This window comes from Pelophylax lessonae, assembly GCF_965119305.1.
Source record: "Pelophylax lessonae genome assembly, chromosome: 2".
Classification (NCBI taxonomy): Eukaryota; Metazoa; Chordata; class Amphibia; order Anura; family Ranidae; genus Pelophylax; species Pelophylax lessonae.
In genome coordinates, this window is record NC_138769.1 from 631,115,962 (window position 1) to 631,138,119 (window position 22,158).

The following is a 22,158-nucleotide window of genomic DNA, read 5'->3' on the forward strand; positions in this document are numbered from 1 at the left end:
GACTCATCAGGCCAGGCAATGTTTTTCCAAACTTCTATTGTCCAATTTTGGTAAACCTGTGTAGTTTGTAGCCGCAGTTTCCTGTTAGCTGACAGGATTGGTACCTGGTGTCTTCTGCTGTAGCCCATCTGTTTTAAGGTTCGATGTGTTGTGCATTTAGAGATGGTATTCTGCATACCTTGGTTGTAACAAGTGGTTATTTGAGTTACTGTTGCCTTTTCTATCATCTCAAAGCAGTCTGCCCATTCTCTGACATAAAGGGCACTTTCATCCCCACAACTTCCGCTCACTGGATATTTTCTTTTGGATCTTTCTCTGTAAACCCTAGAGATGTTTGGGTGTGAAAATCCCAGTTCAGCAGTTTTTGAAATGTGCAGACCAGCCTGTCTGGCACCAACAACCATCTCACGATCAAATCCCCTTTCTTCCTGATTCTGATGCTTGGTTTGAACTTCAGAAAGTAATCTTCAAGTCTAGATGCCTAAATGCATTAAGTTGCTGCCATGTGATTGGCTTATTAGCAACTTGTTGCCAAGCAATTGTCCGGTGAGCCTATATGGAAAAGGAGCGAATTAGCGCTTAGTATTGCACTTGGTGGGGGTGGAGGCAGGAAAAAGTTGGTTTTGCTTCATGTTAACTGCCCAATTTAAAGTGTTAACCTGAAAAACAGTAAAATCAGTGTGCGTGCAGTACAGCATGCTTGTTCTCCTTGTGGAACCTAAGAGGTTAATCCTCTGCATTGTGTAAAAGGTGGTTTAATCCTGTCTTCCCTGAGCCTCCCTTTCTTCCACAGTCCCCAATCTGCTGATAGTACAGAGCCTTTGGAATCAACTCTGCACATGCTCAGTTTGGTGTGTATTGCTAGAGTTTTTTTTTTTTTTTCTTTCTTCCTCTCCTTGGGAGGGTGCATGTTATTGGCACTGTCCAGACAGAGGGTCAGAGGTCCTGTAGCCTCCATAGGACAGTAGAATGAAAACTGCAAGATTTTACCAGTATATACTGCTGATGAAAAAATGGTATTTAATTTTTTTGAGCAGTGTAAAAAATGCTAAAGGAACACTTTAAAAACACATTAGATCTCGATAGGGAAAAATATCATCATGCTGGATATCCATACAGATATGGACTGGGTAATGTGTTAGGAACGAAAGGATGCCACATCGCTTGATGGAAATTATCAACCTACAGAGGTCTGTATTCAAAGACGCCACAAAAATCAAAGTGAAAAAAATGCAGCAGGCTAGTCCAGTTTGCTGAAATTTTGTTGCAGCAACTCTAAATGGTACTCAGCAGTTTATATGGCCCCCACGTGCTTGTATGCATGCCTGACGTCGGGACATGCTGCTAATGGGGCGAGGGATGGTGTCCTGGGGTATTTCGTCCCAGATCTGGACCAGGGCATCACTGAGCTCTTAAACAGACGCAACCTGGCGGCATTGGATGAACCGAAACATAATGTCCCAGAGGGGTTCTATTGCATTTAGATGAGGCGAGCCTGTGGGGCCATTCAATGGTATTCCCTTCATCCTCCAGGAACTGGCTGCATATTCTCGCCACTTGAGGCTGGGCGTTGTCGTACACCAGGAGGAACCCAGGACCCACTGCACTAGTGTAGGGTCTGCCAATGGGTCCAAAGTTTTCATCCTGATACCTAATGGCAGTCAGGGTGCCATGGTCTAGCCTGTATGGGGTCTGTGCGTTCCTCTATAGATATGCCTCCCCAAACGATCACTGACACACAACCAAACCAGTCATGCTGAACGATATTACAGGCAGCATAACTTTCCTTATTGTTTCTTCTGACCCTTTCAGGTCTGTCACATGTGCTCAGGGTGAACCTGCTCTCATCTGTGAAAAGCACAGGGCACCAGTGGCGGACCTGCCAATTCTGGTGTTCAATGGCAAATGCCAATCGAGCTCCACGGTCCTGGGCAGTGAGCACAGGGCCCACTAGAGGACTTTGGGCCCTCAGCCACCCTCATGAAGTCTGTTTTGGATTGGTCAGACATTTGCAAAAGTGGCCTGCTGGTGGTCATTTTGTAGGGCGCTGGCAGTGCTCATCCTGTTCTTCCTTGCACAATGGAGCAGATACCAGTCCTAAAGGGGTTAAGGACCTTCTACAGCTTTGTCCAGCTTTCTTACAGTAACTGCTGATCTCCTGGAATCTCCTTCATGCTCTTTTTAGACTGTGCTAGGAGACGCGGCAAACCTGGCAATGGCATGTATTGATGTGCCATCCTGGAGGAGTTGAACTGCCTGTGCAATTGCTATAGGGTCCAGGTATTGCCTCATGCTACAAGTAGTGACACTGACCCTAGCTAAAACTAGTGACAAACAGTCAGAAAAGATGAGTAGGGAAAAAATGTCAGTGGCCTCCACCTGTAAAACCATTCCTGTTTTTGGAGGTGGTCTCATTGCCCATCTAGTGCACCTGTTAATTTAACACTAAAGCAGCTGAAACTGATTAACAACCCCCTCTGCTACTTAACTGCCAATATCAATATCCCAGGAGTTTAATTGACTTGATGCTATACTGATTTAAAGTGTTCCTTGAAATTTTTTTGAGCAGTGGAATTACTAAATATTCACTTCCATGTCCGGTGTACTGTGGAAGACCAGATATAGTGAATGCACGGTCATGGGTTTAGTAACATTTTTTAAGGTTAAGGCAAAGCATTCCTGTTTAAACAGTCCATTCAGCTTTCAAAAGCAGGCATTTAGGAGGTGGCAGTAGCGAGCGCCTGCATCGCTCTGTGGAAACTGATCCACTGCAGAACAATTGCCAGAGCAAAGTAGGTGTAACTGAGCCCTTAATGAAATCCAAACGTTTATTCATGTATCTTGCGTCTTAGTGTGTGGATGTTGTTTTTTTTTTTTTTTTTTTCTTTTTGCTTAGTCATTAAACCTTGCCTTTTTGTTACCTTTTCTTACATGTAATTTCAAATTTTAAAAAGTGCTAACATGCGATAAGTGGGTTTCCATTAATTCCTGCATAGAAACCGCATGCATATAAATGCAGCAGGGAAACATTCCAAACGCACCCTCAATTCTAATGCCATATTGAAAGCTAGATTAATATTGAACCAGAACTGTTGATGTGGTGCTGTTTACTGTAAAGAATCATAGATGTGTAAATGGGCTAAATATTTCAGACCCAAAAGAATACTATTTGGGGGAGATTTAAATCTTGTGACCAGCAATCTGTTGTCCTTTTTGGTGGTTTGCTTAAAGACCCAGCAGCATGGCATTGGTGGAGCTATTTTTTTTACACCTTTCTTTTGTGTTATAAAGATGTATGCACAGTGTAGGTGAAGTCACAATAGCATTTTCCATGTGCATGATCTTTTATGTAGCTTTTAAAATTTCTTCAGGCCAACATGATGGTCCATTGCCTCGTCAACATGCTGGATTGTTACCAGAGTCCCTCATTTGGGCATATATCGTCCAGTTGAGCTCAGCGTTGCGAACTATTCACACAGCAGGACTTGCATGTCGTGTTATGGATCCAACTAAAATTCTCATCACTGGGAAAACCAGGTACATATGTTACGTTTTTGAAATGTTTTATAGGATTTTTCATCCAAAAAGCTCAGCAGCCATTCAGTATTTTCTTCCTTTTACGGCTCGCCTCTATTCTGGTATTGTGCAGGTGATGGCCAGCTGGCACTGGACTAACACTAGATTAGGGATTCTGCAAATGACAGGGAAACCCTCATTCTTACCGGTGAAGCCAGGGTTATGCAAGTTTATCTGGAAATACCATTATGCAAATTCCTCACTGATCCCTTCAATGCTGCATCATCTCCATGCCTAAAGTGAACCTTTCCAGAGAAACATGGGGCTGCCATTACTGACCTAAATATGAAAATTCTAGTTGTCCTGTCCCCTCCCAGCCCAGCACTCCAGTAAACACTGGAGGGGAAGAACACGGAGTGGTACGGAGTGGTAATGAGTCTGTGCTCAGAGTGGGCCCAAGAACCGAGAGTGATCAGCACGCTTTACTCAGTCCTCGGTGTAGAGGCGGCAGGGTTCAAATTGGCATCGGATTGATGCTGCATCCACCTAGATGAATATATTAAGAGAAACAAGAAGTTGGGACTTTAATTAGGGATGGGGGCACATTTTTCTGTGCTCCATTTACTTGACTAGAGGAAAGGATTGGGACTTTAAATGAGGTGGAAACCAGAACGCTGGGAAATATGAGCAATGGAAACATTTTATTACTATACACCAACAATTAACAAAGTACAACATATGAAATGTCAACACAATCCAAACACTTGGGTCAGTCTGATACATGTGCAGGTACACCAATTGTTTGTATGTATATATCAAGAGTATAGGGACTGATGACACTCTGTATATGCCACACAGTCCATAATTATGCCATTGTTGCCATATTATAGATAGTCTGCAGGGTACACCATGGCAAGGAATGCTGAATCATCAATTCACTGCAGCAGTCATGGACCTAGTTTGTATCGTGTATATAAAAATACAGAAAAACGCAAACGTACAAAAGGTATGCAAGCGTTAAAAAATGATTGGGTAACGATGGCGTACTGTATGGTTGAGAAATTGATGACATCATTGTAGCTCTAGCATTTCGTGATTTAGTACTCTTCAGGAGCAGATGCCAAAAACTGTTAAAAAAAAAAAAAAAAGTATAAATATTCCAATAATCCATTGGTCGACTAAAATCGCATACATTTAAATTAAAGGGAGGAAATTGTTGTCCAACCCTTTTGCTTACAAAATGACTGTCATTGACAATGTGCGGTCCTGTGGACCCAGGGCATCGCATGTGCATCTCCCGGGAGCTGTGGTGGCAATGCCCATAGTCTTGCAAAACGCACCACACATATCCCCATATAAAAACGAAGTGCAATGATGGAAGAAAGTGGTGACTGTTGCTTTGAAAAAGCAAAAAACTGTACTGAGTGTCTGAAATACACATGCTTTTTTACCTATCTTTTTTGTAAGTGGTGAAACCTTCCACAGCCCATAAAAGGAATTTAAAAAAATGCATGGATAAAGAAATACTCCATAAGAATCAATAGGATTAACCAGAAAGTAAATGGGTGCAGTATATCCAAAGACAAAGTATACAGCGAAATGCTTAAAAAGTGGTTGCCTTAAAGCGGAGTTCCGGGCTCAAAACCAACTTTGGCCCATCCGCTTGCTGTAAATCCCCTAAAAAAACAAATGGAGACTCCCGATTTTTTTTTTTTTTTTTTTCTTACCTTGTTTTTGAAGAAAGTATACTTGCCTTCCTTCTACTTCCTCCCTCGTTGGCCGCGGCCCGTGCCGTCACTTCCTGCTTGCGATGACTCCAGGGAGCTGAACGTCGTCGCTCCCAGGAGTCAATGCACCGGCCCTTGTCAGTTCCGGTGCAGGCGCATCATTCCCTGCTAAACCGCTTCTGGGCATGCGCGCCTGCCCCAGGGGTGACGACCAGGGCATTCTGGGACGAAGCAGACTCAGAAGAGGATGCGCTGGCTTCAGCTGCCCGCACCTGAGATGGCAGCGCTGGAGAATAACTTTTCAAGGGAAGTGCGACCTGGGACAGTTCAGAGGCTATCCATTATGGAATGTACTAGCCCTGACTGTCCCGGGGGTATTTTTATTGAGAAAACATTTCCGAGGCCGGAACTCCGCTTTAAGAGTCTGCCTCATGTGGTAATGCAGTGAGCAACATGTGGTGTGTCCCAGGTCCTGAGTCTGAAGGAAATGTTTGCAAAATTGGGGATATATGTATGTCAGCTCATCCACGGGTGCCTCCCAGCATTGTATACACGATACAAACTAGGTCCATGACTGCTGCGGTGAGTTGATGATTCAGCATTCATTGCCATGGTGTACCCTGCAGACTATAATATGGCAACAGTGGAATAATTATGGACTGTGTGGCATATATGGAGTGCCATCAGTCCCTATACTCTTGATATATAGAATTGGTGTACCTGCACGTATATCAGACTGACCCAAGTGTTCTAAAATGTCAATTCATGTAAAGTCGACACAATCAAATGTTGTACTTTATTTTTGGTGTATAGCAATAAAATGTTTCCATTACTCATACTTCCCAGCATTCTGGTTTCCACCTCAATTTAAGGCCCAATCCTTTCCTCTATTTAGGTGAGTATATTGGTGTGTGTTTTTTTTTTTTTCTCTTTTATATAAATCCTACACTTTTTTAATTTGAGTCAGGCAAATTTGTAGATCAGGAAAGCTCTGATTTCATTCAGACTATCTGCATGTATATTCTGGGTTTGGACTCCAAGCCTAGAAGCCAGAGGGTCAGTATAATGGGTTACTTTCATCTGCAGAATGTCTACAGTGGCAGCTTCCATGTTTTTCCTTGGAAGGGTTTACTATAATGTAAACCTGTCGCTAGAGAAGTATCAATTCTGCTTGCCACTTGTGAAAATTTTAGGTGAAAATTTTAGATGAAAATTTTAGATGACCATTTTATACAGTCACTGGTCTGGTGTACACATTGGTAAAGCTGGAGAAAAGTCAGATGTTAATCTGCAAACTTGTTCTGATCAAAAATGTAAAGGTATTTGTGGAAGATTGAGCTGCCAGGGTTGTTTGGCATGTATTGTTCTGTGACATAGACCATTATTGTGCATATTTGACTTGTCTTTTAGGGTTCACTAAACTCTTAAACGGTAGCTCTACTTTTGTGGGGGGGGGGGGGGGGTGGCTCATAAGAAAATGGCTTATATCATGTACAATTGCTACACAAGCGATATTATTGGTTAATAAAAATGTAACTTTTTTAATCTGCAGCGCTGTCAGATTTTTATGCAATATGGCAGCCTAGAGGCATTCTGTACACTAATGGGTGTACAGGATAACCCCCCCCCCCCCCTATTGTCCTTTCCTGCTTGTGTGATTTAACTTGTATCTTCTAGGAAAAACTCAGTGAGCCAAATTTTGGGCATTTTCTGCAACAAAAATGTCAACTTTGGGGAGATACTCAAGGGAAATCACATCTAAAGGGATGCAGACCCTGCTATTACATTAGAACCTTGCAAGTGCAGCAGCTTATTGATTATAAAATCACTCCCATCCCTGCAATGTATGTAGATCACCCAGAGGGGAATGTTCTTAACAAAATTAGTTAGTTTAAGAGCAATAATGGTTTTTACCCTGTAATTGTGTGGTTTTTGTTTTTTCTGCTCTCGAAGGTTACATGTCAACTGTGCTGGAATCTTTGATGTTTTGACCTATGATGGTAGTCAGAGTAATCCTGTTGCTCTGATGCCTCAGTATCAGGTAAATCCTTTAATACTATTTCTTGCTAGGTTCTATGCTATACTCTGTGCCTAGTTTTACATTTTTCAGCAGCTTATGCCAATTTTTTTTTCTTCTGATTCTGCCATGTTTACTTCATGGAAGTGCTAGACTTAAAGCTCTAAAGTGGTATAAAAAAAAAAACATGCCTATACATGCCTGCTCTGTGCAATAGAATTTGTTCAGATCGGCCCCAATCCTCCTCTTCTTGGGTCCCCCACCGGGGCTCTTGGCTCCTTCTCTTGCTGGTGCCCCCAATAGGTGACCGATTCCAATGTAGGCACTCATGCATGCTCACTCCCAAGCCCTTCTGCTGCGTCCATTGACAGCAGGACTCAGCCCTGCCCTGCTATCAATCTTCCCAATGAGGCAGACTGCAGCGAGACCCACTACTTTCAGGCACTTTGCTGGATCGGTCTCAAGTAAGAAAAAGGTAGGGGGATGCTGGGAGACCCTGCAGCAGCGATAGAATGCATTAAGGTATGAAAACCTTCAGGCTTTAGAACCACTTTAAACCCAATAGCAAAACCTTTGTTTTGCAGCTTACCATTTAGGTGTTTATGGCTATATTGGTTTGCTTTCTTAGTTTTATTTCATGTATTTTAATCTGGTGATCTGACCAGTTTGTCTGGTTCTAAACAAAACAAGCTTTCCAAAAAAAAAAAAACTGTTGCTGTAACTTCTTATAAAGTGTTGGCTGGAATTCGGCTTCAATTTGTTACTGTATTTTAATCTGTTAGTACACTTAACCTCCCCCCAGACTGACAATACTACTTTGCTGTGCCCCCTGTGCTTATTATGGGAGGTGAACTGGGGAAGATCATCAGGTAAAAACAGAAGGAAAGCTTAAACTAGTACAGCCACCACATCGAATGATTGGTAAGCTGCAGCATACTTTTTTGGTACTTTATTACTGCTTTAAAACAAACTGCATTCCTCCTCCCCAAGAAGTGCTTGTATTGGCTGCAAGAGATACAAAAAGTCCAATAAAGACCGGTTCATTTCTATCCCCATTGGTGTCCTTTCACTACACTGTGTGAGCAGGGGGTGTTAGTGACTTGAGTACAAACTCTGAGGTTGCATTGTATTGTAGATTGTGGAGTTAAGACCTTTCATAAATGAGGGAAAGGATTCTTGGACTCCAGGGTAAAACAATGTAGAAGAATAGAAACTGATTTTTGAAGAGTCAGTTAACTGCTCGAAAATCTGTATTCTGTAGGGGCTGACATTTTATTTTTTTTTTTTTTTTCCCTTTTTAGCAAGCGGACCTGATTTCCTTGGGAAAAGTGGTACTAGCATTGTCCTGCAACTCTCTGGCGGGCATTCAGCGGGAGAATCTGCAGAAAGCCATGGAACTTGTGAACATCAATTATTCCTCAGACTTAAAAAATCTTATTTTGTAAGGCTTGCTTAAAAAATCTTTTGTAAGGCTTGCTTGTTGCCTTGTGGCTAGCTTTTTACTTTTAACATAGCCGACTAACATTAAGGGCTCATTCACACCATGCATTAATTTAAATGCGTTGCCAATTCCCACATTGGACTAAATTGTACCTGCAGTGTTTTGACAATGCAATGCTTTGGCAGTTGCTTGCAGGTTATAATATGTCAACACGTGGTATGCATAATGCCGTATTGAAGACCTATTTTACAGTCTGAGAACTAGTCTGCCAAAGTCTGCTAGAACATTTTCCAAGAGTCACTCTTCAGGGTCCCCAAGCAGCAGTGAAAATGGTCCACTTCAGCAAACTTGTGCTTACAGTATTTGTGGTGGATTATGCACTTCTCTCCTTGCCCTGGGGAATTGTGTGGTGTGATTTTAAGCATTTGTTGGTTGCTACTGTACTTGAGATTCAGTTTTAAAGGCTGAAATGTAAAATCTAATTTTGTATTGTATGTTAGCGCAAGTATTTCTTTCGTTCATTGACTGATACGGCTCCTTATCTTCTTGACAGTTGGGTTAAACTGTCCCCTACAGGAGTAGGACACTAGGCAGGAAAAAGCTTGACTACGCCTATGGGGCAGTCCAAGGGGGTATACTCCCGCTCTCAGCCATAGGCACTCATTATTTATTTTATTTTTTTGTTTTTTTTTTCCTGCCTAGTCAGGAGTAAGGACTTGCTTCCTTGCTGGGATCGCTGGTCCTGACAACTTTTTCCTTAAATGGAATTTTTTCCTATTTTTGTTTTGTTCCTGTGAGAATCTGTCAACTGCCGGTCTGGATAATCTAGATCCAGAGGGTCCCCTCAGTCTGGCCAACGAGCTCGCGCAGTCCCCAGTTCTGCGCTAGGTCGGCCGTGGCATAGCCCCATCCGACGATCAACTTTGGGAGGGGGCTATACCTGGTGGGGGCTCCTGCCAGGGCCCCTCTTCCTGCTGGGATCAGGTTCAGTGCTTTTGGGGCCCCCCTGAGAGCTGCGTGGCGGCCATTTTCTTGTAGCCTTTTGTACTGTAGATCGACGGCCATGTTTGTGTAGCCTCAGCGCCCATTTTTTTGTGGTTCTCTTTCAAAATGGCAGCAGTCAGGTTTTTTGAAGCTATGACGGTGATTTCGGCTGTGGGAGCCCCTCCTCATCTCCTGGTGCTGACTCCTGGATTTTTCTCTTCCTGATCGCCGCATGGTGTGCTGTAAGTGCCTGATGGGTGGTGGTGAGTCTTTTTTTTTTTTTTTTTTTTTTTTGTGGGGAGTTTCTCTCCCTCTCTGCTATAGCAGTGGTAGTGCTCTGTGCTGGACCCTGTGGTGCTGCCAGTGCGGTGGGTGTGTCCCTAGCAGTGTTGTACACTATATATAATATAATTTCTCTGTCGCTCATTGACAGACTTAGTCCTCCTTGATATCAACTCGGGTTATACTGCCCTCTACAGGAGTAGGACTAGACAGGAAAGAAAACGTTCTGGCCACACCTTAGGGGCAGTCCCAGAGGGTATATCCTCTCTCTGCTACAGCAAATCAGTTTTTTTCTGTCTAGTTAGGAGTAAGGACCTAGATGCCTTGCTAGGATCTTCGGTCCTGGCAGGATCTTTTTTTAGAAAGACTTTTTTAGACAGCTTTTTTTCTCCAGTGTTCCTGTGAGATCTTCAAGCAAGCACGCTGGAACTGGGCGACGGGCTGGATGTTGAGATCCAGTGGTCACCCCAGTTCAGCCTACGAGCGCGTGTAGGCCATAGCTCCGCGCTGGTTCGGCCGCGACATAGTCCCACTGGACGGGGACTGACCCTGCGAGTTAAACGTCTCGCCTGGACGCCAATGACCAACAGAGTCACGGCGTCCGTATTGGTCGACAGCCCCCCCACCCCGGTGGAGAGGGGTTCTGTCAGGAGTTGGCGCCCGCCTGGTTCCGGTATGGTGAGTAGTATGTTCCCCCTCTCCCCCTGTCGGGTTTGTGGTGGACGCGGGCCCCTCTCTGGGATGGTAGGACACTCAGTTCTGGGTCTCCCCTCTATCCTATAACAGGTCACAGATCCCCCCAATTTGAGTGTGATTTTTGTGAATAGAAACCAGGAGGCTTGGTTTGGGAGCTGACTATCTAAAGTCATTGTATGACTGTAAGGGTGACTGAAGTCAGTGGCAGTACTAAGAGGCATTACTATTGAGGTAAAAGGTATCCTACCTGTCAGAGTGTGTACACAGGCCGATGCCTATGCCTGAGTTACTGCAGTCCAGATCGCCATTCCTCCAGTAATCGGTCACTTCCATGGGCCGCACAGCCTCCCGCAGGCCGAGGCACTCCCGCAGGCCGAATGCATACATCTCGCAGGCCGCTGCTAGCCGCCGCTATCCTACACAGGCCGCCGCCATTTGCCTGCAGATCGCACGAGGCCGCCATATTGGCGTTGCCTCGTGTCTCCAGCATGGGGGGGGGCCATGTTTGAGGTGACCAAACACCTCGAGGAGCTATGGGGAGGCGCCGGAAGGTGTGTAAAGGGGCGGAGCCGCCTCCTTTTACCCGGGAAAGCAAGCCAAAGACTTCCTGTCTGTAATAGAAGTTTCAATACAACCTGTTCCAGCACTGTCTGAGCATCAAGTGGTGAGCCTTGGGGTCGGTCTCTCTCTCTCTCTCTCTCTCTCTCTCTCTGTAGGGGTCCAAAAGCAGGTAACACTGAGGGGCGCTGTGGCGCTGGGGGTCTAAAAAAAAAGTTTTTTTTTTTTTGCAAATTATTTTTCCTGGCAAGTGTCTGGAATAATCATGGACCCTGCCACACAGGTACCCCCACCTGATCCCCTCGAGGTGGCTGAAGGACCCTCCAGTTCACAGAATATTGATGCATTTACAGCAGCTTTGGAGTCTTTGGTATCCCGGGTGGAGATGGCCTGTCAGGGACGGGGGTCAAGAAAGCGACCCCCGCCTACCCCTATTTCATCTGATACTTCAGATTCAGATTCTGAGATGGTCATTGCAGCTGCAGGTCCCTCTGCAGGGGCTGTTGTCTCAGGTAAAGTTCCCTCAGATAGTGAGGGGGACGGTTCTACCTCCGCCATAGCACAAGAAGAAGCATTGGTGGACGCACTAGTTGTCGGTCCGGGAAACCTTAAGACTTGAGGTTTTACCGGCAGAGGTAACCGAGATGGAAATTCCCTTTGGTACTAGTAAACCTACCAAGACGGCGAAGGCTTTTCCCTTACCCAAATGTTTTGGTAATAAGATTAAAGAGGAATGGGATCATCCAAAACGAACCCTTACTATTTCCAAACGCATTGCTAGACGCTATCCGTTTGAGGAATCCCTCATTAAGAAATGGACGGTACCACCAGTGGTGGATCCACCTATTTCCAGACTGAATAAAGCCACTGTTATCCCGTTGGAGGACGCTCCGTCCTTTAAGGATCCGGTGGATCGGAAAATGGAAGCGGAGTCCCGCACTATTGTTTCCCTGATAGGGTCAGCCTTTAGACCAGTGATTGTCATTGGTTTAGTTTCACAAACATTAACGGAATGGGCAAAATTGTTACGCCATGACCTAAAGGGGAGAAGTATTCCCCCAGGCAGCATCTGATTTGATGGAACAAATTATACAAGGACTACAGTTCGTCTGTGACGCAGCCCTGGATGCCACTCCCTTGTTAGGGCATGCATCGATGTCAGCGGTAGTCCTCAGACGTGTGCTGTGGTTAAAATGCTGGTCGGCGGATCTAGGTTCCAAAAAAGCTTTGGCGAATCTCATCGCCTATTTGGGGCCACCCTAGATGAGATCATTAAGGATGTCACTGGGGGCAAGAGCACTTTTTTGCCGCAGGCTGCAAAAGCTAAAGGACCTCGTAACAAGCGTGGACCTTTCTTTGCCGCTCATAAAGGGTTCGTTCGCTCCGCTGGGGCGAGCGGGAAAGGCAAAGCCCCTCTAGGAGGGTTCAAGAGGCGCTGGTCGGGCAAACAAAAGGCAGACTCAGCCAAACCTGAAGATAAAGTTAATACAGCCTGAAGGTGCACCCCCACCCGGCTTAGGGGTGGGGGGACGTCTTCACCGGTGTTCAGATCCAGGGCTTTCCTGAATCCCGGACTAAGGGGTTCAGGAGACCATACGATCAGGATACAAGATCGAGTGTCATCACTGCTACCGGTGCGAGTCTTCCCTTCCAACATTTAGGTGCTACAGGGAGCGGTAGTTCCCGTTCCCTGAGCAGATCATTTTCTTTACCTTTTCCAAAGATCATTCTCAGTTCCCTCCAGGAATCGGATCCGGTTGAGCAAGCGGACCAAGGAGCCTCTAGTCTGGTGACTTCGGTCACTAATGCTCAACCAGGAGAAATCATCACTTCTGATAGGAATCAAGTTTCTGATAAATGTGTGGGAACAGAGAGCGATCAGACTTTGTCGGATTGCCTGGACCAAGCAGCTCTAGGGCAGCCCGGTTCGGATCCAGTCAGACAATATCATGGTGATGACTTAGGTCGATCACCAAGGATTTCACCATCTGTGTCTTCATCAGAGCATCCCGGAGGTGGATCTGTTGGCATATCGGCTCAACAGGAAGGCGCAGCAGCAGACGCGCTGAACGGCCTGTAAAGGCAGTGTCCGCTACTATATGTCTTCCCTCCTCTCAGATTACTGCTGAGATTTCTCCGCAGGATAGAGATGGAGGGAACTCCAGTTATCCTGGAAATTCTAGGCTAGCCTCGTCAAGCCGGTCATGCCGACTTGGACAGGCTAGTCGCGGACGCTCCTTGGAGACTTCCTCTCAGGGAGGATCTGCGGTCTCAAGGACCGATCTTCCATTGTGCTTTACAGTCGCTGGTTTTAATGGCCTGGCCATTGAGACCCAGGTACTGAAGGACAGAGGGTTGTCAGCTTCAGTTATTCCTACTCTAATTAAAGCAAGGAAGGCGACTTCCAGCAAAGTCTATTATCGCACATGGGAAGACTTATATCGCGTGGTGTGAATCTTTGGGATTTCCCCCACGTACCTATTCGGTGACCCGAATCTTGGCTTTTCTGCAAAAGGGGGTTGAGCAGAAACTATCCTTGAGCACTATCAAGGGTCAGGTTTCAGCATTAGCAATCTTCTTTCAGAAGCCTTTTGCTACTCATTCCTTGGTGCGGAATTTCATCCAGGGGGTGCGGCACTTAGCTCCGCCAGTGCGCGCGCCCTTACCGCCCTGGGATCTTTGGTTTTATCGGTTCTGCAGAAACCTCCCTTTGAAAATATCAGGGAGATTCCCTTGCTTACATTATCCCAGAAGGTGGCCTTCTTGGTGGCTATCACTTCTGCACGCAGGGTATCAGAACTGGCTGCATTATCATGCCATTCCCCATATCTTGTGGTTCATAGGGATAAGGTAGTTCTTCATCCAAAGCCATCCTTTCTTCCTAAGGTGGTTTCAGACTTTCATCTGAATGAAGATATTGTGCTACCTTCCTTGTGTCCTCAGCCCAATCATCCTCGGGAATATGCGTTGCATTCCTTGGATGTGGTTCGGGCAATCAGGGTATACCTGAAGGCTACGGAATCGTTCCGTAAGACGGATTCACTTTTTGTGATCACGGATGGCCCAAGAAAGGGGTTGCCTGCATCTGCCGCGACTATCTCCAAATGGATCAGACAGACGGTGGTACAGGCTTATTCGATTAGGGGTCGGAATCCTCCGTTCCCTGTTAAGGCGCACTCCACTCGAGCGCTCAGTACTTCCTGGGCCTACCGCCATCAGGCGTCAGTGGTCCAGGTGTGCAAGGCGGCTACCTGGTCGTCGGTGCATACTTTTACAAAATTTTCTAAAGTTGATGTGATGGCATCGGCGGATGCCTCATTTGGCCGCAAGGTTTTGCAGGCCGCAATTTGAGGAGACCGGTGGTCTACCGCAGTGGTTCTCAATTCCGGTCCTCGGGACCCACTAACAGGCCAGATTTTAAGTATTACCTTGGGGGATGCAGACTAGAATACTGCAATCACTGAGCAGCAAATGAGATCACCTGTGATGTAATTTAGTTATCTTGCAATCCTGGCCTGTTGGTGGGTCCCGAGGACCGGAGTTGAGAACCACTGGTCTACCTCGAGGGTTTTTTTCCGTTGGAATTTCAGTTGAGTCTCATCCTTTGATTGATGAGCCTTTAAAACTTCTAGTTGGTAACGGTTGGGCCTTCTAGATTGGATTTTGATTTCCATTTTCCCACCCCTCATTTGTGGTACTGCTTTGGGACGTCCCGAGTTGATATTAATCAAGGAGGACTACGTCTGTCAATGAGCGACAGAGAAAAATGGATTTTTGTAAAATCTTACCGTAAAATCCTTTTTTCTCTTAAGCTCATTGACAGACGTAGTACCCGCCCCTCTGTTTTTGAGTTGGGTTGGGTTAAATTCTCTAAACACTGCTTTGTGACATAACTGATTTGCTGTAGCAGAGAGAGAGAGGATATACCCTCTGGGACTGCCCCTAAGGTGTGGCCAGAACATTTTCTTTCCTGTCTAGTCCTACTCCTGTAGAGGGCAGTATAACCCGAGTTGATATTAATCAAGGACTACGTCTGTCAATGAGCTTAAGAGAAAAGGATTTTACGGTAAGATTTTACAAAAATCCATTTTTTTTATTTTTTTTGCATGGGTCCAACTGTGAAGCACATTTCCCCACCTGATATCCCTTCTGAGGCTGCAGGTCCCAACCATTCATTCATGCACAGACGGCGGTCCTGGAGTCCCTTGTGTCCCGGGTGGAGGTGGCGACGGGCTAGAAAAAAAGCACCCCCGTTTCCCCTGTCATCAGATCCTGAATCCGATTCGGCCACCGCAGACGTGGGTCACCCTGCTGGGTCTGCAACCATGCGCCTGGAATCCTCTGATAGCGAGGATAATTCCTCCACGTCTGCAACCGCGCACGAAAAAGACTCTAGTGGATGCACTGATTGTATCTTTGAGATCCTAAAGATGGAGGACTTATCTGAAGTTGCGACGGTGGCGCAAGTACCCTTTGGCACTCAAGCCATCCAGAGTGGCAAAGGCGTTTCCCTTCCCTTATTTTGACAGAATTGTGGCTAAAGAGTGGGGACGACAAAAGCATCCCTGTGGGGTTCCTATGTGCTTTACTAGGCGTTACCCCTATAAGGAGTCCCTGAAGATGTGGACTGTGCCACCGATGGTGGACCCTCCAGTTTCCAGATTAAACAAGGCAACCATGATTCGGTTAGTCCCTGGCCTTTAAGGATCTGGCTGACCGGAAGGCGGAGGCTGTGGCCTGCAATATGTACACCCTAGCAGGTTATTCGCCATTGCCCTGGTGTCGCAAACTGACTGAGTGGGCTCAGCTCTTACGCCGTGATCTGAGCTCTTACGCCGTGACCTGGAGGGGGAACCGCTCCCACCTGCCTTTTGCCAAGCTGGCGGACCAGCTGGTCCTGGGGCTGCAGTTTATCTGTGATGCCACTTTGGCTGCGGCTCCCCTGTTGGCTCGCCTCTGTTTTGGCAATAGTCCTTCAGCTTGTCTTTGGCTCAAGTGCTGGTCTGTGGATCAGACTTCAGAAAAAAAGGCCTTAACTGATCTTCCTTTCCAAGGAGATTGCCTGTTTGTAGCTACCTTGGGTGACATCATTAAAGGTATCATGGGGTTGGGGGGTGGGGAGAGAATACTTTTTTTTTTTTTTTCTTGCAGGCTACGAAGGGCAAGGAACCTTGTTGCAGATGTGGACCTTCCTTCTCAGGTCATATTCTTTTTTTTGGCGTCCCTTAGGGTCGACTGACAAGGGCTCGAAACCTTTCAGGAAGATTCAAATGTGCCTGGCAAGCCAAACTCATGCTTCTCCAGACCAGTGGACTAGAGGGGATGTCTTCGCTGGTTTCCGGATCTGTGGGTCCATGAAGTCATTCGGTCTGGCTACAAGTTCAAGTTTTGCTCTTGTCCCTCAGCGAGGTTTTTTTCCTTACAAATTGTGCCTGTTCCTAGACCGCTTTAGGGCCTGTTTTGGGATGGTACAAAACCTGTTCCTTCGAGGTGTGATTGTTCGGTTTTGACTTCGGTACGTTTGTCAGGGTTTTTACTCAAACCTAGAGATCTCAGTACGAACTATGCAAGTTTAGCTGGATTCTGAATTTTCAAAAGTCTGCCCTATGCACGAAGCTGAACTATCTGGGCCTGAGTAGACTCAGCCAGAGTGCTCCTATCTCTGGACAAATTTCAGAAGTTGCAGGTTGCGATTCGCCTTCTGCTGTCCAACAGATGGTCATCCCTCCAAACTTGTGTGCGGGTGCTGGGCCTGATGGTGTTTACCTTTTTGAGGCGGTTCCGTTTGCACAGTTTATCTAAATCGGTGATTCCTACCCTGTTGACAGCTAGGAAATCTACTTCCAGGAAGATCTACCATCCTAGTTGGAAGACATACATTGCGTAGTGAGTCGCTTGGGGTTCATCCTCACTCCTCTGTGTCTCTGATCTTAACCTTCCTTCAACGGGGGCTTGAACAGAAATTGGCCTTGAGAAGCCTCCCTTTGAAAATATTCAGGGGATTTCCCCTGCTTACGCTGTCCCAGTAATTGGCCTTTCTGGTGGCTGTCACCTCTGCACGTTGGAACTGGCGGCGTTATCCTGTTCATATTACCTGGTGATTCACAGGGTTAAGGTGGTCCTTCACCCCTTTCCGTCATTCCTTCCAAAGTTCTGTTTTTCATTTGAATCAAGACCTTGCATTGCCTTCCCTGTGTCCCAGGCCTAACATGCCTTGCATGCCTTGGAGGTGGTCTGGGCAATTAGGGTGTACCTGGCAGTCTCACTCTATTTGTGCTCACGGACAGTTTCCTCTGAACATTTCCAGATGGATCAGACAAATGATGGTTCAGGCCTATTACATCAGGGGTCAAGGTCCTCCTTTCCCTGTCAAGTCCCACTCTACTAGGGCACTTGGTGCCTCCTGGGCTTTCCGTCATCAGGCGTCAGTGACGCAGGTTTGCAAGGCGGACAACTGGACATCTGTGCACATTTTCGCAAAGTTTTATGAAGTGGATGTGTTGGCATCTGTGGAGGCTTATTTTGGCCTCAGGGTTTTGCAGGCTGTTTTAGAGGACCTGATCCTCTTTAAGGGTGTATTGTAATTTTTTAGGGTTTGACCCTCCTTTGGGACTTTCGAACTGTCAAGAAGATAAGGAGCTCTGTCAATGAATGAAAGAAAATGGGATTTTTGACTTACCGTAAAATCTGTTTCTCTGATGTTCATTGACTTTGGCTTTCTTCTGACACTGCTTGCAGCAAAATAGTGTCTGTGGCTGAGAGTGGGAGTATACCCCCTAGGACTGCCCATTAGGCGGCGTCAAGCTTTTTCTTGCCTAGTGTCCTACTCCTGTAGGGGGCAGCATAACCCAACTGTTAAGAAGATAAGGAGCTGTGTCCATCAATGAACATCAGAGAAACAAATTGTACGGTAAGTCAAAAATCCCATTCCCTTGGAAACTTATGAAGTAAGTGTCTCAGCTCCCTTTTTTAATTGTATGCATTGGTTACACTTCTAAAATTGCTAACCTAATGCCCTACTTTTTTTTTTTTTTATGGAAATGTTTTACATCACTTTGTAATTGTGGAATTTTAATCTACAGGTATTTATTGACAGACCAAAACCGTCTGCGCAGTGTAAATGACATCATGCCAATGATCGGTGCTAGGTTTTACACTCAGCTGGATGCTGCCCAAATGCGCAATGATATCATAGAGGAGGACCTGGCCAAGGTGATTCTTTGCCCTGTTTCATGAAGCTGTAGCAGAGAAGATGCTGTTGGCTATAGCAATAAAACAATGGCAAACTGGGATTCCTGTGGGGAATGTTTATGGAATGTTTATATAATATATATATATATAAAATATATATTTTTTTCTCTTTTCAGTATTTTTACCCTCCATCACCTCTTTGTAAAGGTTGTGTTTTTTTTTTTTTTTTTTTTTTTTCCCCCCACAAAACGATTCTATACAAACATGTTACACTTGCCTCCTGAGCAGTTGGTTTTCCACAGGGCAGCCTGGATCCTCTTCTTGGGTCCCTTGTTGCTGCCTCTAACCCCTCCCTCCTGGCAAGTGCACCCACAGCAAGCAGCTCCGTGTGTCCATTAAGACATGTAGCTGCCGTTCAGCCCCACCTCCTCTCTCCTTGTTGGTTAATGGACTTTGACAGCCGCAGGAGCCAGTGGCGCCGCGGTTGTTTCTCAGCCAATCAGGAGGGAGAGTCCCGGACGGCTGTGGACATTGCTGAACAGAGATAGACCTCGGGTATTAGGGGTAGCTGAGGAAGGCTGCTACACCCAGAAGGTTTTTAGAATGCATTAAGATAAACCTTTTGACTTTTAGAATGCATTAAGATAAACCTTTTGACTTTATAACTCCTTTAAATAGTCTTAAATTGCCCTATTGCTTAATTTGAGGAGCAGAATTTGAACCTAAGAACAAAACTTCGGCAAACATTTTGGCTTGAGTATACAAATATTTTATATTCTAAATATACCTACAGCAACCTCTACCCAGCATGGAGACCCAGCAGGAATGTAACCATGACCCATACACAAAACAGTCCATCACATTGTGATTAACAACCTCAATACCAGGCCAGGCCAGTTCATTTTTCACATGCAAACCTTTTTTATAAAATGTTATATATTTTTGTAAGCAGAGTCCTAGATAATGGTGGCTGTTACCTTTTTTTTTTTTTTTTTTTTTTTTTTTTTTTTTTTTTTTTTTTTTTTTTTGTTACGCATTTTTTGTGCAACGTTTTTTCAAAAATGTTTGTGTTTTTTTTTTTTTTTTTGGATAAAATGCACATTAAGAAACTATATAGCTGATCTCACACCTCCCACATTTTTGTAAATATTTAATATCTTTTCATGCGACGACACTGAAGAAATGACACTGCTACAATATAAAGTAGTGAGTGTACAGGTTGTATAACAGTATAAATTTGCTGTCCCCTCAAAATAACTAAACACAGCCATTAATGTCTAAACTGCTGGCAGCAAAAGTGAGTACACCCCTAAGTGGAAATGTCTAAGTTGGGACCAAAGTGTCAATATTTTGTGTGGCCACCATTATTTTCCAGCACTGGGTTTGGAGTTTACCAGAGCTTCACAGGATGCCACTGGAGTACTCTTCCACTCCTCCATGACATCACGGAGCTGGTGGATGTTGGAGACCTTGTACTCCTCCACCTTCTGTTTGAGGATGCCCCACAGATGCTCAACAGGGTTTAGTTCTGGAGACATGCTTGGCCAGTCCATCACCTTCACCATCAGCTTCTTTAGCAAGGCAGTGGTCATCTTGGTGTTTGGGGTCGATATCCTGTTGGCATACCGCCCTGCGGCCCAGTCTCCGAAGGGAGGGGGATCATGTCCTGCTTCAGTATGTCACTGTACATTTTTGCATTCATGGTTCCCTCAATGAACTGTAGCTCCCCAATGTCGGCAGCACTCGTGCAGCCCCAGGCCATGACACTCCCACCACCATGCTTGACTGTAGGCAAGTCACACACTTGTCTTTGTGCTTCTCAACTGTTTGCCGCCCCGCACGGTTGACACCAAATGAACCAAATAAGTTTCTTGGTCTCATCAGACCACAGGACATGGTTCCAGTAATCTTGTCCTCAGCAAACTGTGTGTGTGCTTTCTTGTGAATCATCTTTAGAAGAGGCTTCCTTCTGGGACAACAGCCATGCAGACTAATTTGATGCAGTGTGCAGCGTATGGTCTGAGCATATTGTGTGGAACTGTGCAGACAGATCCCCCTTGAAGGTAGACACCATCAGGCCCAGAACCCGCATGCAAGACTGAAGAGATGGCTGTCTGCTAGACAGCAGAAGCTGAAATGCCTCCTACAACTTCTGAAGTTTTTTTTCCAGAGGAAGAAACACTCTGGCTGAGGCGGAGTCCAGAGTAAGACCCAGATAAATTCCATTTAAAAAGAAAAAATTGCCAGGACCAACGATCCCAGCAAGGAACTAGGTCCCTTCTGACTAGGCAAAAAAAAGCAGAGTGGGCATATACCCCCTGGGACTGCCCCATAGGCGTCGTTTTTTTCCTGCCTAGTATCCTACTCCTGTAGGGGGCAGCATAACCCACGTAGTCAAGAAGATGAGCTGTGTCCATCAAAGAACGAAAGCGAAATGGGATTTTTGTACTTGCTGTAAAATCCATTTCTCTGAGTTTGGACACCGAACCCAACCATCTATGGAGTTCTGATACTTCTAATACTGCTTGCTACTAAACTGATTACCTAGAGCAGAGGGGGTTATATACTAAGCTGAGGATTGCCCATGGGCGTAGCCAAGTGTTTTTTGTTCAGCCTAGTCCTACTCCTGGAGGAGGAAATATAACTCAGTAGTTATGATTTATTGAGCACTGTCTGTCGAACTCGAGAAATGGATTTTACGCGAAGTACAAAAATCCCATTATCCCAATTTTTTGGTAATATATTTATAGATGGATGTTACCGAGTAAGTAGATTGCTGCGCAACAGCGACAAACATCAATTTTACTATCCCTAGGTGGCGCTTTAAAAGCCTTTACCACTTTAAATTTACACAGGAGGTCTGGTGTAAAATTACTGGCCATGATATTTGCAGTATTTTCTCCCATGTGTAGGACTATCGTTGTTTGCGGTTGTTTTTTTTTTTTTTTTTTCACTTTTTTATTGCTGTCACATGGAATATAAACCTCCCTTGTGACAGCATCCCATGTGACAGGTACTCTTTATGGAGAGATCCAGGGTCCCTCCTCTGCCCCTAAAAGCATTTAAACACACAAACACACGTTATTAACAATGGCGCTGTTTACATTGGGGGAAACTGGAAGTGATATAAGCGCATTGCTTCCTGCTCTCATAGAGGGGTGGTTCTGGCCTTTGTACACCCCTAGGATCAGCTGGGGGGGGGGAGTTGTCCATTCCTCTTGCTTTTACAAGAGACCCAACTGTCTTCTCTTAAAAAGTAAATAAAGCAGCTGCAGGCACAATCCTGGTATAACCACTTGAAGTCCGTTAAAGCGAGTGGTTAAAAATGCTTGCTGATCAGTCAGAAATCCAGTGAGCTCCTAACATCCTTTTTGTGCTGAAAACAGTGCTGCACTGAAATTCTAAGCAGTGTTGTCAGCTACTTAAGGTAACGCAGCCCACACCGGAGTCTCCCCCCCCCCCCCCCCCCCAATTCACACATCCTGTTGGGGGAATGCTTCCCCTGAGTCTGTTCTGACAGCAGGAAGGCTTCCTGCAATCAGAATACACTGATCTATGTTGTAGGCTGTAGCGGGTGGCGCTGATCGTGCAGAAATTTTCCAACAGGCTGGTTGTACATTAGTCTATCGGTGGATTAACTTCTGTACAACCAGCCTTCCCATATGGTTTGAAATTTGTCACACTTTTAAATCTCACTCCTTCCGAACTAGAGGATGGCAGTGGTTAGTCTGCATCTTTACTGTGTT

The 22,158-nt window shown here is 45.5% G+C and overlaps 1 protein-coding gene across 1 annotated transcript in view; it reads left to right on the forward strand.

Annotated features, from left to right (window-relative positions):
- The window catches only part of PAN3 (poly(A) specific ribonuclease subunit PAN3), a 177,459-nt gene that overhangs the window by 151,235 nt on the left and 4,066 nt on the right, over positions 1–22,158 (forward strand). Inside the window, exons 12-15 of the mRNA XM_082246131.1 lie at positions 3,372–3,537; positions 7,197–7,284; positions 8,562–8,701; positions 18,304–18,433. Coding sequence (XP_082102257.1) covers positions 3,372–3,537; positions 7,197–7,284; positions 8,562–8,701; positions 18,304–18,433 — 524 coding nt within the window. The remainder of the gene's footprint in view (positions 1–3,371; positions 3,538–7,196; positions 7,285–8,561; positions 8,702–18,303; positions 18,434–22,158) is intronic.